The 15870-nt window shown below is 42.1% G+C and overlaps 1 protein-coding gene across 1 annotated transcript in view; it reads right to left on the bottom strand.

Moving 5' to 3' along the window:
* Nucleotides 1-6825: 6825 nt before the first annotated feature.
* Nucleotides 6826-15870, bottom strand: part of zgc:163022 (putative ferric-chelate reductase 1) — a 61000-nt gene continuing 51955 nt past the window's right edge. Inside the window, exon 17 of the mRNA XM_043698896.1 lies at nucleotides 6826-8046. Within this exon, the coding sequence (XP_043554831.1) occupies nucleotides 7957-8046 (90 nt within the window). The 3' untranslated portion in view covers nucleotides 6826-7956. The remainder of the gene's footprint in view (nucleotides 8047-15870) is intronic.

Genomic DNA, 15870 nt, shown 5'->3' with positions numbered 1-15870 from the left:
TAATTTACTGTGTGTGGAGGGGGAGGGGGTAATTCACTGGGAGAGCCTGAGGGGTAATTCATTACCTGGGGAGGGGGCAATAGGCTGTCTGGGGGGTGTGGAATTGGGGTCAACTCCCGCCTGGAGAGGGGGTAGGTAATTCACTGCTTGGGATGGGAGGTATCACTTTTTGGGGTGGTTGGGGACATGAATGTGGATAACTCACTGCTGCGGGGTCGGGGACGGTAATTCACACCCTGAGGTGGGGGTAACTCACTGCCTGGGTGTGAAAAGGGTGCTGATGGGGGCATTTGGCATCTAATTGCCAGTGGAGGGGGCAAATGGTATTGAGTGTCAGGGGCAATTATCTGCCAGGGGTTTGAGTAACTGCATAGAGAGATCATGGGGTAATTCATTACCGCAAGGGGGTGGGTTCAGTGGTAATTCATTACCCGGGGTAGGGGGTGGGTGCAGTTTGGGGATTAACTCATTCCCCAGGAGGGTCAGGCACTAACTAATTTCCTGTACAGGGGAGAGTCTGGGGTAATTCACTGTCGGTGGTGGGGGCAAAGGGGGGTGGGAATGAAAAGAGGTAACTACCTGCCTTGGTGGGGTTAAGGAGGAGAAAGTGAGGACTGCAGATGCTGGAGATCAGAGTCGAGAATGTGATGCTGAAAAAGCACAGCACTTCAAGCAGCATCCGAAGAACAGGAGAATCGACATTTTGGACATAAGCCCTTCATCAGGAATGAGGCTTGTGGGCCGGGACTGAGAGGTAAATGGGAGGGTAGCTGAGAAAGCAATAGGTGGATGAAGGTGAGGGAAAAGTGATAGGAGTGACGGACAGGTCCAGGAGGCAGTGCTGAGTTGGAGGCTTGGGACAGGGATAATGTGGTGGGAGGGGAAATGTGGAAGCTGGTTGCAGGATCCCAAGGCGTTCTTTTTCCAGTCATCGGGAGGCAAGGGTTTGGCGGTGGAGGAGGCCCAGGACCTGCATCTCCTTGATGGAGTGGGAGGGGGAGTTGAAGTGTTCAGCCATGGGGCGGTGTGTTTAGTGGGTGCGGGTTTCCCAGAGATGTTCTCTGAAATAATCCGCAAGAAGGCGTCCTGAATCCCCAGTGTAAAAAAGAGCACACAGGGGGCAACAGACACAGTAGATGACATTGGTAGAGGTACAGGTAAATAAACACTGGGGAGGTTAAGAGGTAACTCTCTGCCCTAGCTGGAGTCACGGGGTAAATCACTACCCGAGGGGTGGGCTAGGGGTAACTCCTTGTGGCTGGGAGTGGGACTGGGGACTAACTACCTGCCCAGGGAAGCTAAGGGGGTAACTCACTGCATGAAGTAGGGTCATGGGATAAATCACCGCCTCAGGCTGAGGGTAACATTACCCCAGGTAGGGTGGGAGGTAATTCACCACCTCAGGGGCCAGGGTGAATGAAGCTCTCCTCCCTCATACTCGGTTTCTGAGTTGTTCTTGTGGAGGGCCAGTATGAAGAGGATTGGCCAACTGTTTCTGAGAAGCAGGCATGAATTGGTTCAGTGTTTCTCATGTTCCCTCAGTCATTGTCTTGTGAAATCCAATTGCTCAATCATCGGCAACAAGAATGAAGGATTCCTTTACCCACAAATAATTTCACAAATATTTCCTGGTCTTTCTTAAGGTAATAGGTATTTTTACATGACGTGAAATCACCACAAAAGCAGTAGTGACAACATCGTCACAGGATTTGTCTGCATTTTCTGATTGGAACCTGAAACCTGTGGTTCAGCATTGCTGTGCAAACTTTTCCAAATGTGCAATAAGATAAATAATCACTGATGCTGAAATAATCTACTCTCGAGATGGCTGCAGTTAATAAAATCAACATTAATTTCACAGCTAAAGCATAGTTGGAGAGATTTTTTAAATGTAAAAATTCAGCAGAAATCATTTTTACTTTGGAGCCAGAGACAGCAAAAAAGGAGGAGATAAACAGGCAACCTCTGAATGATTCTGCAGGGATTGTTCCCTCCTGGAAATCCTGGTCCACTCCTCCTCCACTCATAACAGCCCTCTATACCCCCAGAGCCCCTTCACATCTGGTTACAAAAACTGCAGCACTTGGCCTTTACATCCTCCTCACTGTCCAAGGCCCCAGGCATGCCTTGAAGCAGTGATTTAAGGCAGTTCATTTAGTCTCGTCTACCATATTCCCTACTCGCAGTGGGGAGACAATGTAGACTGGGTGACTGCTGCGTGAAACACCTCTGCTCTATCCAAAAAAAAAATGACCCTGAGCTTCCAGTTTCTTACCACTTCAACACCACCGTGTTCACTGGCCAACATTTCTGTTGCTGGCTGGCTACAGTAAAGCTCAACACAAATGGAGGAACAACACCTCACCTTCCACCTCAATACTTTACAGGGCTCAACACTGAGTTTAACAATTTCAGAACATGAACATTTTTCTCTATGTTTCTTACCAATCTCAACACCCCCCGGTCCTATTCTGTAGAGGCTGTTCCCACACTGTCAACCCATTTTCAACTATTCATACTTTCCTTTAACACCCAGTCACCTTTTGTTTTCTCTCTTTGGCACTATCTCCATCAATTCAACTCCCCTCTTTCCCCCAACAATCTTATCCAGTATCACCAGCATAAATGTCACCATTTCCCGGCTGCTTTCAATCCAGATGAAGGGTCACTGGACCCAAAGCATTAACTCTGATTTTCTCTTTTTTTTGGCTATGAGCCAAGTGCTGGAAAATGAGATTAGAGTAGTTAGATGGTTGTTTTTGACTGGCGAAAGCACAATGAGCTGAAAGGCCTTTACTCTGCTAGTGACATCTATGACTCTCCACAAATGCTGCCAGCTGAGTTTCTCAAGCATTTTCTGTTTTTGTTTTTTTTCCAGTCTTACTCTCATGGCTAACCACAACCACATTATTATTTGTGATTCCTTCTGATGTTTTGTTGCACCAGCGGTGACCTTTTTACTGCCATCTACTGACTCCTGGAAGGAAATCAAAATTTCATATTTGTTCTGGTAAATGAATGCAGTATTTCAATATTTTCAACATGTGAACTTCACTGCTTCAAATGCAGTTGACAGAATCCTTGACCACATTTTTGGCCCCTTTTCCACTAAGGTTGTGAATTTCATGACAGATAAAAGATGCAGGGATAAAGTGAGGAACTGCAGATGCTGGAGATCAGAGTCAAAAAGTGTGGTGCTGGAAAAGCACAGCCGGTCAGGCAGTATCTGAGGAGCAGAAGAGTCGAGTTTAAGCTCTTCAACAGCAATGTGGGAGAGTTGGGGGCCAAGGGAACTGAGAGATAAATGGGAGGTGGTGCAGCTCGGGGGACGGCAGTGAGGAATGCAATAGGTGGATGAAGGTGGGGAATGATGTTGATAGATCGGAGTGGAAGGTGGAGTGGATAGGTAGGAAGGAAGATGGACAGATAGGACAGTTCAAGAGGGCGGTGCTGAGTTGGAGGGTTGGATATGGGATAAGGTGGGGGTAGTTGAGATGAGGAAACTGGTGAAATCGACATTGATTCTGTGTGGTTGAAGGGTCCCAATGCAGAAGATGACTGGAGGAAGAACACATCATCTTCTGCATTGGTACCCTCCAATCCCACAGAATCAATGTTGATTTCACAAGTTTCCTCGTGTCCCCTCCCCTCACCTTATCCCAGATCCAACCCTCTTGAACTGTCCTACCTGCCCATCTTTCTTCCCAACTATCCGCTCCACCCTCCACTCCGACCTATCACCATCACCTCCCCACCTTCGTCCACCCATCACATTCCTAGCTATCTTTCCCCCAGCCCCCCTCCCATTTATCTCTCAGCCATTTCCCCACAACATTCCTGATGAAGGGCATATGCTTGGAATGTCAACACTCCTGCTTCTCGGATGCTGCCTGACCAGATAAAGGATACAGTCAAATTAGAATCTGATGCAACTTCCTCTTTATTTGTAATGCTTTAGTTCTCAGTAAGTACACAATCATTCATTATCTAACTGTTTGACTAGAATCTAGGTACAAGCTGTGCATGATGAGTGGCCAGGTCAACTCGGTGTGAGTTCTAAAAGTTATTAAATACCATATGCTACCAAGAGTGGTCACCTGAAAAAATAGCACAACCAGGACAGGTCAGTGGAACAATACTTCCAGGTCCCATGCCCCACACTCTGATTTGCTGTGCAAGAAAGGAAATCTTAGCACACCACCAATTTGATTTAATCCCAGCCACCATTCAAGGAATGCAGTACTCTGACTCCCAGGCTGCAGTGTCTGACCCTGATGAACTACAGCACAACAATAGGTTAAACAGATATGTCATAAAGTCATGGAGATGTGCAGCATGGAAACAGACCCTTCAGTCCAACCCGTCCATGCCGACCAGATATCCCAACACAATCTAGTCCCACCTGCCAGTACCAGGCCCATATCTCTCCAAACCCTTCCTATTCATATACCCATCCAAATGCCTCTTAAATGTTGCAATTGTACCAGTCTCCACCACTTCCTCTGGCAGCTCATTCCATACATGTACCATCCTCTGCGTGAAAAAGTTGCTCTTTAGATCTCTTTTATATCTTTCATTTCTCACCCTAAACCTATGCCCTCTAGTTCTGGACTCCCCGACCCCAGGGAAAAGACTTTGCCTATTTATCCTATCCATGCCCCTCATAATTTTGTAAACCTCTATAAGGTCACCCCTCAGCCTCCGACCTCCAGGGAAAACAGCCGCAGCCTGTTCAGCCTCTCCCTGTAGCTCAAATCCTCCAACCCTGGCAACATCCTTATAAATTTTTTCTGAACCTTTTCAAGTTTCACATCTTTCCGATAGGAAGGAGACCAGAATTGTATGCAATACTCCAACAGTGGCCTAACCAATGTCCTGTACAGCCATAACATGACCTCCCAACTCCTGTACTCAATACTCTGACTAATAAAGGGAAGCATACCAAAGGCCTTCTTCACTATTCTATCTACCTGTGACTCCAGTTTCAAGGAACTATGATCCTGCACTCCAAGGTCTCTTTGTTCAGCAACACTCCTGAGGACCATACCATTAAGTGTATAAGTCCTGCTAAGATTGCTTTCCCAAAATTCACATTTATCTGAATTAAACTCCATCTGCCACTTCTCAGCCCATTGGCCCATCTGGTCTAGATCCTGTTGTAATCTGAGGTAACCCTCTTCGCTGTCCACTACACCTCCAATTTTGGTGTCATCTGCAAACTTACCAACTGTACCTCTTATGCTCGCATCCAAATCATTTATGTAAATGACAAAAAGTAGTGGACCCAGCACCGATCCTTGTGGTACTCCACTGGTCACAGGCTTCCAGTCTGAAAAACAACCCTCCAGCACCACCCTCTGCCTTCTACCTTTGAGCCAGTTCTGTATCCAAATGGCTAGTTCTCTCTGTATTCCATGAGACCTAACCTTGCTAATCAGTCTCCCATGAGGAACCTTGTCGAACGCCTTACTGAAGATCCATATAGATCACATCTACTGCTCTGCCCTCATCAATCCTCTTTGTTACCTCTTCCAAAAACTCAATCATGTTTCTGAGACATGATTTCCCAAGCACAAAGCCATGGTGATTATCCCAAATCAGTCCTTGCCTTTCCAAATACGTGTACATCCTGTCCCTCAGGATTCCCTCCAACAACTTGCCCACCACTGAGGTCAGGCTCACCGGTCTATAGTTCCCTGGCTTGTCTTTACCGCCCTTCTTAAACAGTGGCACCATGTTTGCCAACCTCCAGTCTTCCGGCACCTCACCTGTGACTATCGATGATATAAATATCTCAGCAAGAGGCTCAGCAATCACTTCTCTGGCTTCCCATAGAGTTCTCGGGTACACCTGATCAGGTCCTGGGGATTTATCTACCTTTACCCTTTTCAAGACATCCAGTACTTCCTCCTCTGTAATCTGGACATTTTGCAAGATGTCACCATCAATTTCCTTTCTGTCTATATCTTCCATATCCTTTTCCACAGTAAATACTAATACAAAATATTCATTTAGTATCTCCTCCATCTTCTGTGGCTCCACACAAAGGCCTCCTTGCTAATCTTTGAGGGGCCTTATTCTCTCCCTAGTTACCCTTTTGTCCTTAATATATTTGTAAAAACCCTTTGGATTCTCCTTAATTCTGTTTGCCAAAGCTATCTCATGTCCCCTTTTTGCCCTCCTGATTTCCCTCTTAAGTATACTCCTACTTCCTTTATACTCTTCTAAGGATTCACTTGATCTATCCTGTCTGTACCTGACATATGCTTCCTTCTTTGGGACTTGTTGGTCTGAAGGGCCTGTTTCCATAGTGTAGGGAATCTAATCATTTATATGACTGGTCCAGTTGAATTCTGATCAATGTTAACTCCCAGGATGTTGAAAGAGTAGGGAATTCCAGTAATGACATTGACTATCATTGATTTCCTCTTAAAAATGGTCACTGCTTAACATCTTGCTACGTTGTAAATAAATACATTCATATTCATTATGTTAGGATAACACATGTCAACATCTAACTGGAATTTCATAAGAAGGTCTAGTATTCAAATTCCTTGTACCTCACTTCCACCAGTGGTCACTGCTCTTGCTACCATTCACACTTTCTTTCCTGGAAAAGTCTTCCCGCAATCTCTCTACCTTTCCGTTGCACTTCCACTTTCAAACATCTCCTGAAAACTCTGTCCCAGTGGCTCATATCATCCTTTTCTTTATTTATCCTTCAAATTGGCACTCAGTTCTTTCTCCACCTTGTTAAATATATCCTCTATGAGGACTTTGTTTTAGAGCACTTCAAAATGGTGAAGTAAATAAATGCAAAATCACTTGAGAGAATAATGTGTTTTATCAAAACTTTGATTTAAAATACATTTTATATACACAGTTTGCTATTAAGGAGTAAAAACAATTATTTTGATAAGTTAAGAATCATAAGTTTACTATTAACAATTTTTAAAAAAAACAAGGTAGTTGGAATCAAACACTAAAGTACATTGTGACCTCAATTGCACTGGTATTTGTGTACAAAATATTCTTGATTTCTTTCAAGTGCTGAAACACTCGGGCTTTGGCATTCAGTTTATTTTTGTGTCTGATCATCAATAAAGAAGTTTTGAATGGTGAGTAACAATGTATTTTCTGCTTATTCTATTTGACAATCATTTCCTCAAAAAGACAGACAGCTGGCACTATTGAAAGTACATGTGGACATTAGATAAACAAGAGCTTGTATGCTTCAATTTAACTTTCACTCAGCAGACATTATGGTCAAGGTTCAGATGTGTTTAACTTTTCTAGTGTTGTGAGTCAAGTTAAGTTGAGGCATTTAAGAGAACATTAGATGATTATGTTATTCGAAACAATTTTCAGAATTATGAGGAAAAGGCAGGAAAATGGCATTGAGGCAAAGTGCTCATTCTGAGAGTTGATGCAGAAATGATGAGCTGAATGGACTCCTTCTCCACTGTATTAGTTCTGTGATTCTGTCTCAATAACTCATCCACAAATTTCCCTGATGTTGCCACACAATTTGTGGCAAACTATTAAACACTAAATAAAAATAATCGCAATATAATAATTACTTCTAATTAATTGCTACCATTTCAATGAGCGGGAGAATTTATAATACCATACATATGAGGGTTTTATGTAATGATGGCTATACTTAATGATTGAATAAAATATTTCCCTGGTCTTTTGATGCAATGATTCATCAGAGAATTTAGGAAATAATTATGTTTGACAATCAAATATTAGCTATTGTGCAAATATGGAACTGTGTTGTATTCATGTTATATTTCTTTTGTTCTGAGAGATGTACATTTAGGACGTAGCTCATGCTCAAGGCTTGTTGCAATATAGTGATGTTGCACCAATTATATTAATATATATGTATATCCATGTTAATAATGATGACGTTAACATATATCCATTGTAGTCTCGCTTCCAAATGCCATTTTAACTCTGTCCGATTCCCACGAGAAGAGCTATCAGAAATGCCAAGTTTCCACATAGGTACACAATCAGTAGGATCACGTTGAGTTCCACCTGTAAAGAATGGCAAAAATCATCACTAATGTAAAGTTTCAGCAACTTTTGACTAATTCTGAATGCATTTTTAATTTTTAAAAATGCATTCAGTTCAATTTTTAATATAGCAATTTAGCTGGTGGATATTATAAACCAGCGCTCCTAATAAGAGCCAAAGCTCAACAAATCTTATCACATTCAAGTTCTATCTCATTAACTCTCCTTGCTAACGTGCTGATTCATTGTCAAACAGCCAGGAATGTTCCAGATTCAAACCTCAACAAAAACCACTTTAGTTGAGGCACGAGTTGGGGTTGCTGCAAGTGGTCTGACTACTTTTGCATCAAAGAGGAGAAAACAGGCTAGGATTTTCACTCCGATGACTATCCAACCAATCCCTCTCGAAGTGTGTTTGCAAAAACAAACATGGAATAAAAATTTTTAAAAACTGCAGATGCTGGAAACGTTTTTAAACACAGAGAATGCTGGAGAAACTCAGCAGATCTGACAGCACTCTGAAGAGTCACTGGTCTCAAAATGTCAACACCTCCTTTCTCCATAGATAGTGCCACGCCTGCTGAGTTTCTCCAGCATTCTCTGTTTTTATTACAAGCAAGATTTTGTTCCTATATGGTACTGACACATGGTTAAAAAAAGCTTGTTAAGACTTCAGGAGTCAGATGGAGAACTGTGAATTAAGCACATTATTCAATACAATCACAGATTGATAGGGTGAGGGGGAAGTGTCACACCAGTGCTTCAGACTGAGACGTGATCTTTTAGAGGTCTTTAATATCATGAGGGACATGGATACGGTAAATAGACAAGGTCTTTTCCCTAGGGTGGGGGGGGTCCAGAACTAGGAAGCATAGGTTTAGGGTGAGAGGGGAAAAGTTTAAAAGAGACCTAAGGGGGCAACCTCTTCACACAAAGCATAGTGTGTATGGAATGTGCTGCCAGAAGGAGTGGTGAATGCTGGTACAATTCAACATTTAAAAGGCACCTGAATGGGTATATGAAGAGGAAAGGTTTAGAGGGCTACGGGCCAAATGCAGGCAAATGGGGCTAGATGAAGTTAAAATAGCTGGTCGGCATGGACAAGTGGACTAAAGGGTCTGTTTCCATAGTGTAAATCTCTAAGAATTGACTGTAAATGTGTAACCAATTGCCGGTTCATTATTTATCTATTTTACTCAAACTAAGACTTTCAATGCTGTAATTGTGCCAGCCTTCACCACTTCCTTTGGCAGTTCATATACACACGCACATACCCTCTTTTGTGTGAAAAACTTGTCCCTTAGGTCTGTTTAAAATCTTTCCCCTCTCACCTTTAAACTATGTCCTCTAGTTTCAACACCCCTACATTGGGGAAAAGACGAGGAGAAAGTGAGGACTGCAGATGCTGGAGATCAGAGTCAAAGAGTGTGTTGCTGGAAAAGCACAGCCAATCAGGCAGCAACCAAGGAGCAGGAGAATCAATGTTTCAGGCATAAGACCTTCAACAGGAATGAGGCTTGCGTGCCAAGGGGGCTGAGAGATAAATGGGAGAGGGTGGGGCTGGAGGGGAAGGTAGCTGGGAATGCAATAGGCGAAGGTGGGGTGAAAGTCGTAGGTTGGAGAGGAGGGTGGATCAGATAGGTGGGAAGGAAGATATACAAGTAGGACTGGGGAAAATACCTTGACTATTCACCTTATCCATGCCCCTCATGATTTTATAAATTTCTATAAGGTCACCCCCTCAGCCTCCTAACACTTCAGGAAAAATAGCATCAGCCTATTCAACCTCTCCTTATAGCTCAAACCCTCCAACTCTAGCAACATTCTTGTAACTCTTTTCTGAACCCTTTCAAGTTCCACAACAATTGAAGTCAGTATTCCAAAAATAGCCTAACCAGTGTCCTGTATAGCTACAACTGACTTGTGTGACAAGTGGAAAATATGCATTTACAGCAGATTGCTGTGGCAGAATAAGGAGAGCTTCACTTCAAATCAAAGTTCTATGCCCGAAATGTTCATCAGGTCTAGCAACATCTTTGGTGAGAGAAACACAGTCAATGCTTTCAATCAAATATTTTTTGAAGAAGTAACAAAGAGGATTGATGAGGGCAGAGTGGTAGTTGTGATCTATATGGACTTCAGTAAGGCATTTGACAAGGTTCCACATGGGAGACTGATTAGCAAGGTTAGATCTCATGGAATACAGGGAGAGCTAGCCATTTGGATACAGAATTGGCTCAAAGGTAGAAGTTAGAGAGTGGTGGTGGAGGGTTGTTTTTCAGGCTGGAGGCCTGTGACGAGAGGAGTGCCACAAGGATCAGTGCTGGATCCACTACGTTTAGTCCTTTATATAAATGATTTGGATGTGAGCATATGAGGTACAGTTAGTAAGTTTGCAGATGACACCAACATTAGAGGTGTAGTGGACAGCGAAGAAGGTTACCTCGGATTATAATGAGATCTTGATCAGATGAGCCATGGGTTAAGGAATGACATATGGAGTTAATTTAGATAAATGCAAGGTGCTGCACTTTGGGAAAGCAAATCTTAGCAGGGCTTATAAATTGAATGGTGAGGTCCTAAGGAGTGTTGCTGAACAAAGAGACCTTGGAATGCAGGTTCATAGTTCCTTGAAAGTAGAGTTGCAGATAGATAGGATAGTGAAGAAGGCATTTGGTATGCTTTCCTTTATTGGTCAGAGTATTGAATACAGGAGTTGGGAGGTCATGTTGTGGCTGTACAGGACATTGGTTAGGCCCCTTTTGGAATATTGTATGCAATTCTTGTCTCCTTCCTATCGGAAGAATGTTGTGAAACTTGAAAGGGTTCAGAAAAGATTTACAAGGATGATGCCAGGGTTGGAGGATTTGACCTATAGGGAGAGGTTGAATAGGCTAGGGCTGTTTTCTCTGGCGTTTCGGAGACTGACGGGTGACCTTATAGAGGTTTATAAAATCATGAGGGGCATGGATAGGGTAAATAGACAAGGTCTTTCCTGTGGGGTGGGCGAGACCAGAACTAGAGGGCATAGCTTTAGGGTGAGAGGGGAAAGACATAAAAGAGACCTAAGGGGCAACTTTTTCATGCAGAGGGTGGTGCGTGTGTGGAATGGGTTGTCAGAGGAAGTGGTGGAGGCTAATACAATTGCTACATTTAAAAGGCATCTGGATGGGTATATGAATAGGAAGGGTTTGGAGGGATATGGGCCGGGTACTGGCAGGTTGGGATATCTGGTCAGCATGGACAAGTTGGACCAAAGAGTCTGTTTCCATGCTGTAAATCTCTGTGACTCTATGACTTCTTCAGGACTGAAGAATCATATTCTAGGAGAACAGTTAGGTTAGACTGTAAGAATTCACTTTGCTTATCTCTCCAGAGCAGCTGAGATTTTCCAGTGGTTTGAATTTTTTTTCAGATTTCCCGAACCTGAAGTATTTTGCTTTTTGGATGCTGATTCACAGCCATCTAAAGAACGTTTCATTTAAATGAACCTGTATCATCTTGGCTCCCTCTTATTTCCATCAGAACATTGGATGTGCAAGCTTTGATTCAAGGCTTGAATATGTAAATGTAGCCTGACACACCCATGTAATGCTGATAAAATGCTGAATCATCAGAGATTTCCTTAGGATGAGGCTTTCTCAGAAGACTCCATCAGATGAATGTAAAATAGCCAATGAGATATGTTGAAAATGAACATCAAAGATCTTCTGTTTCAACATTTATCCCTCAACCAATATGATCAAAACAAGAAAGGTAGCCAATACTTCATTGCTGCTTGTGGTAGGTTACTGTGCAAAAGTTGACTATTATATTTAGCTGCATAATAATAATAAATTTTGCACCCAAATGATTGCAAGTGAATTGCTTTTGAGAAATTCTTGGAAGTTGAGGCACAGGACATCAATAAATCTTAAGCTTCTGTTACTCATTTTTTGGGTGGTAGAAGTTTGGAATGTGCTGTTGAAGGAGGCATATAGGTTTATAAACCAGTTGTCCACAGCGATTCAGTTACCAGTCATCAGCCAATTTGATTCAGTCCACGCGATATCCAGAAATGATTGGAGATACTGGATACTCCATAGGGTCCATAATCTGACAACATTCTGGCAATAGTATGTTTATAGCATTTTCTGTTTATAAGGTTTATAGCATTTTCTGTTTTCATCCCTTGATAATTATGTTCCAAACTGAATTATAGTGAGCAGAGGCTCAATCTCATATGACAACCTTTTCATCACAGAAACCAATCAATGAACTTTCAATATTCTGTTCCAATGGTATGTTTATGCTTGCTAGGTTATTGAGAGCGAAGTAGGAGCGCATGTATCCCCAACCCCCAAAACAATTCTACCAAGGCTTCTTTGTTCTTTTACTCCCCTTGCAACAAAAGAACAACATGCAACTTGCCCTCTTAATTGCCTAAATTCTTAATTGTACCTGCAAACTAAATGTCTCTTTTCGTTACATACATGCTCCCAAGACTCTCTGAACATCGACATTTAAAAGTAGCATGTCTTTTAAATGTTCTGCTTTTATGGTATAACTACTGAGGTGAATAAGATCACATTTCCCAAAGTGACAATCCATCTGTCACTTTGTTGTTATCTCAAAGAAATATAAACTGGTTCATTATACCCACATCACAGCTTACGTTTGCACTTAGCTCTTTATGATCAGCAACTTTGATGCATTACACTAAATTGTTTTGTCTACATCATTAAAAGGTCTGTCACATTTGCTTGGGTAATAACCATGGCTACACTTCAAAATTAGTAATTGCTGTGAGTTGCTTCTGTGACACCTTGGATATTGCGCAAACTACTACACTAATGAAAATTCTTTGTTTTATCAATCCCTCAGTTTCTTAAGATTGAAAGAACAACGATTGAGCAAGCTACCGGAGGATAACTGTCACTTGTGGGACTAGATATCAGTAAGAGGTCAACACCTTGAAAAGCGCAGCAAGAGAAGTGAAGAGAACAAAATTGAAAAGAGAGAACTTCACATTCTTCTGCTAATAGTTCCAATATTTTGTACCAACATGGTTGATATTGGGGTAAAAGTCTTTGAATTCTATACGCAATAATTATTTATTTCCCTTTACAAAGATGAATATTTCAATGCAGATGAGAAACACGTTTCTACACCATTTTGTTGCTCTTGAACATTACTGATATTAAGAACATAAGAAATAGGGGTGGGAATAGACTGTATAAACCTTTAAGGTGCTTTGCCATTCAATATGTTGGAAGTTAATATTTTGCTTCAATTCTACATTCCTGCTCCCTCATCATCTCCTTAGATTCCCTGAAGGTTGAAAAGTCTACACATCTGGACTTGAATATACTTAGTGATGAGGCAAATACAACCTCTTAGGGTAGAAATTCTCAAGATTCATAAGCCTGCCAGTAAATAAAAACCCTACTTGTCACTGTCCTAAGTAACCAACCCTTTATCCTGAGACTGTGTTGACGTGTTCTAGACTACCTCTCAGTGGCCAACCTGTCAAATTCCTTCAGAATGTTGTATGGTTCATTAGATCACCTCTAATTTTTCTAAACTTCAAGAATACAACCCCAGTTTACAGTATCATCTTACTGGAACCTTCCCATCCTAGAAACCAAACTAACAAACTTCCACTGTGTCATCTACAAAGCAAGTATATCCTACCTTAGATATGTAAACCAAAAGAAATCAAGGTATTCCAGCTATGGTTTCAACAAAACCCTGAGCAAGAATTCCTTGTTTCTGCATTCCAATCCCTTTCATGAAAAGGCAAATAAATGGTTGTGGTTACTTCTAGTAACTGACCATGTGTCTTGAGTACAGTTTACAATCATTTATACAAACTAAATGCAAGGAGCGTGTATTCTAGAATTAGATCTAAGGAATACAGAAAAAGGTAGTCTCTTTATCACCACATGATGACTTTTTCACCACATGGGCATCTTGTTATTCGAATTCCATTCTTAAGGAACTGGTGGATTGGGTACAATTGCAACACTTAAAAGACATTTGGATAGATATGTGAATAGGGAAAGGTTTGGGGGGATATGGGCCAGGAGCAAGCAGGTGGGACGACTTTAATTTGGGATTATGTTCAGCATAGAGTTGGACTGAAGGGTCTGTTTCCATGCTGTATGACTCGACAACAGATGTCTATTCGAGGTTATGGGCTAATGTCATTAGTGTCTCCTTCATCCAGTCAAGGAGGAGTTAGATTGGCACTGCTTTGTTCCCATTCCTTATCAATGCCTTTCACATTCCAGATTCTAAATATCTTCCGAATCCGAGGTCTCTCAGGAATATTTTGTTTACATTAACAGATTCCTGCTGACACTAACATCTGGTTGCACAAGGGACTGCTCTTTGATTGTTTGTATAAAAATCTCTTTCATCCTTACAGCCTTATTCACTCTAACAAAAGAACAAAGAACAAAGAAAATCACAACACAGGAAGAGACCCTTCAGCCCTCCATGCCTGCACCAATCCAGATCCTCTATCTAAACCTGTCGCTTATTTTCTAAGGATCTGTATCCCTTTGCTCCCTACCCTGTCATGTATCTGTCTGGATACATTTAAATGATGCTATCATTCCCGGCCCTACCACCTGCACTGGCAATGTGTTCCAGGCACCCACCACCCTCTGTGTGAAGAACTTTCCACCCTAAATGTTTCCCCTTTCACTTTGAGCTCATGACCCCTAGTAATTGAGTCCTCCACTCTGGGAAAAAGCTTATCCACCCTGCCTAAATCTCTCATGATTTTGTCGACCTCAATCAGGTTCCCCCTCAACCTCCATCTTTCCAATGAAAATAATTCTAATCTACTCAACCTCTCCTCATAGCTAGCATCCTTCATACCAGGCAACATCCTGGTGAACCTCATCTGCATCCTCTCCAAAGCATCCACATCCTCCACAGAACTGTATGCAATATTCCAGATGTGGCCAAATCAAAGCCTTATGCAACTGTAACATAACCTGCCAACTCTAGTACTCAATACCCATGTGATGAAAGAAAGCATGCCGTAAGCCTTCTTGACCACTCTACTGACCTGCGTTGCCACTTTCAGGGAACAATGGAACTGAACACCCAGATCTTGCTGTACATCAATTTTCCTCAGGACTTTTCCATTTTATGTATAGTTAGCTCTTGAATTGGATCTTCCAAAATGCATCACCTCACATTTAACTGGATTGAACTCCATCTGCCATTCCTCTGCCCAACTCTCCAATCTATCTATATTCTCTGTATTCTCTGACAGTTCCCTTCACTATCTGCTACTCCAACAATCTTAGTATCATCTGCAAACTTGCTAATGAGGCAGGCTACAAATCATTTATGTATATCACAAACAACAATGGTCCCAGCACTGATCCCTGTGGAACACCACTGGTCACAGGTCTCCATTTTGAGAAGCTCCCTTCCACTACTACTGTCTCCTGTTGCCCAACCAGTCCTCTATCCATCTAGCTAGAACATCCTGCTGGACCCCATACAACTTCATCTTATGCATCAACCTACCACGGGGAACCTTATCAAATGTCTTACTAAAGTCCAGTATGTGACATCTACATTCCTTCTCTCAATCAACTTTGTCAACTCTTCAAATAATTCAGTTAGGTTTGTAAGACATGACCTTCCCTGCACAAAACTATGCTATCTATCACTAATAAGCCAATTTTCTTCCAAATGGGTATATATCCTATCCCTCAGTATCTTCTCCAGAAGCTTCCCTACTACTGAAGTCAGGCTCACAGGTCTGTAATTACCTCGATTATCCCTGTTACCCTTCTTAAACAAGGGTACTATTTGGTTTCCTAATTTCTTGCTGTGCTC

Source organism: Chiloscyllium plagiosum, chromosome 11 (genome assembly GCF_004010195.1).
Source record: "Chiloscyllium plagiosum isolate BGI_BamShark_2017 chromosome 11, ASM401019v2, whole genome shotgun sequence".
In the NCBI taxonomy this organism is placed as follows: Eukaryota; Metazoa; Chordata; class Chondrichthyes; order Orectolobiformes; family Hemiscylliidae; genus Chiloscyllium; species Chiloscyllium plagiosum.
The sequence above is the reverse complement of the archived record's forward strand: the minus strand, read 5'-3'. Positions and strand labels throughout refer to the sequence as shown.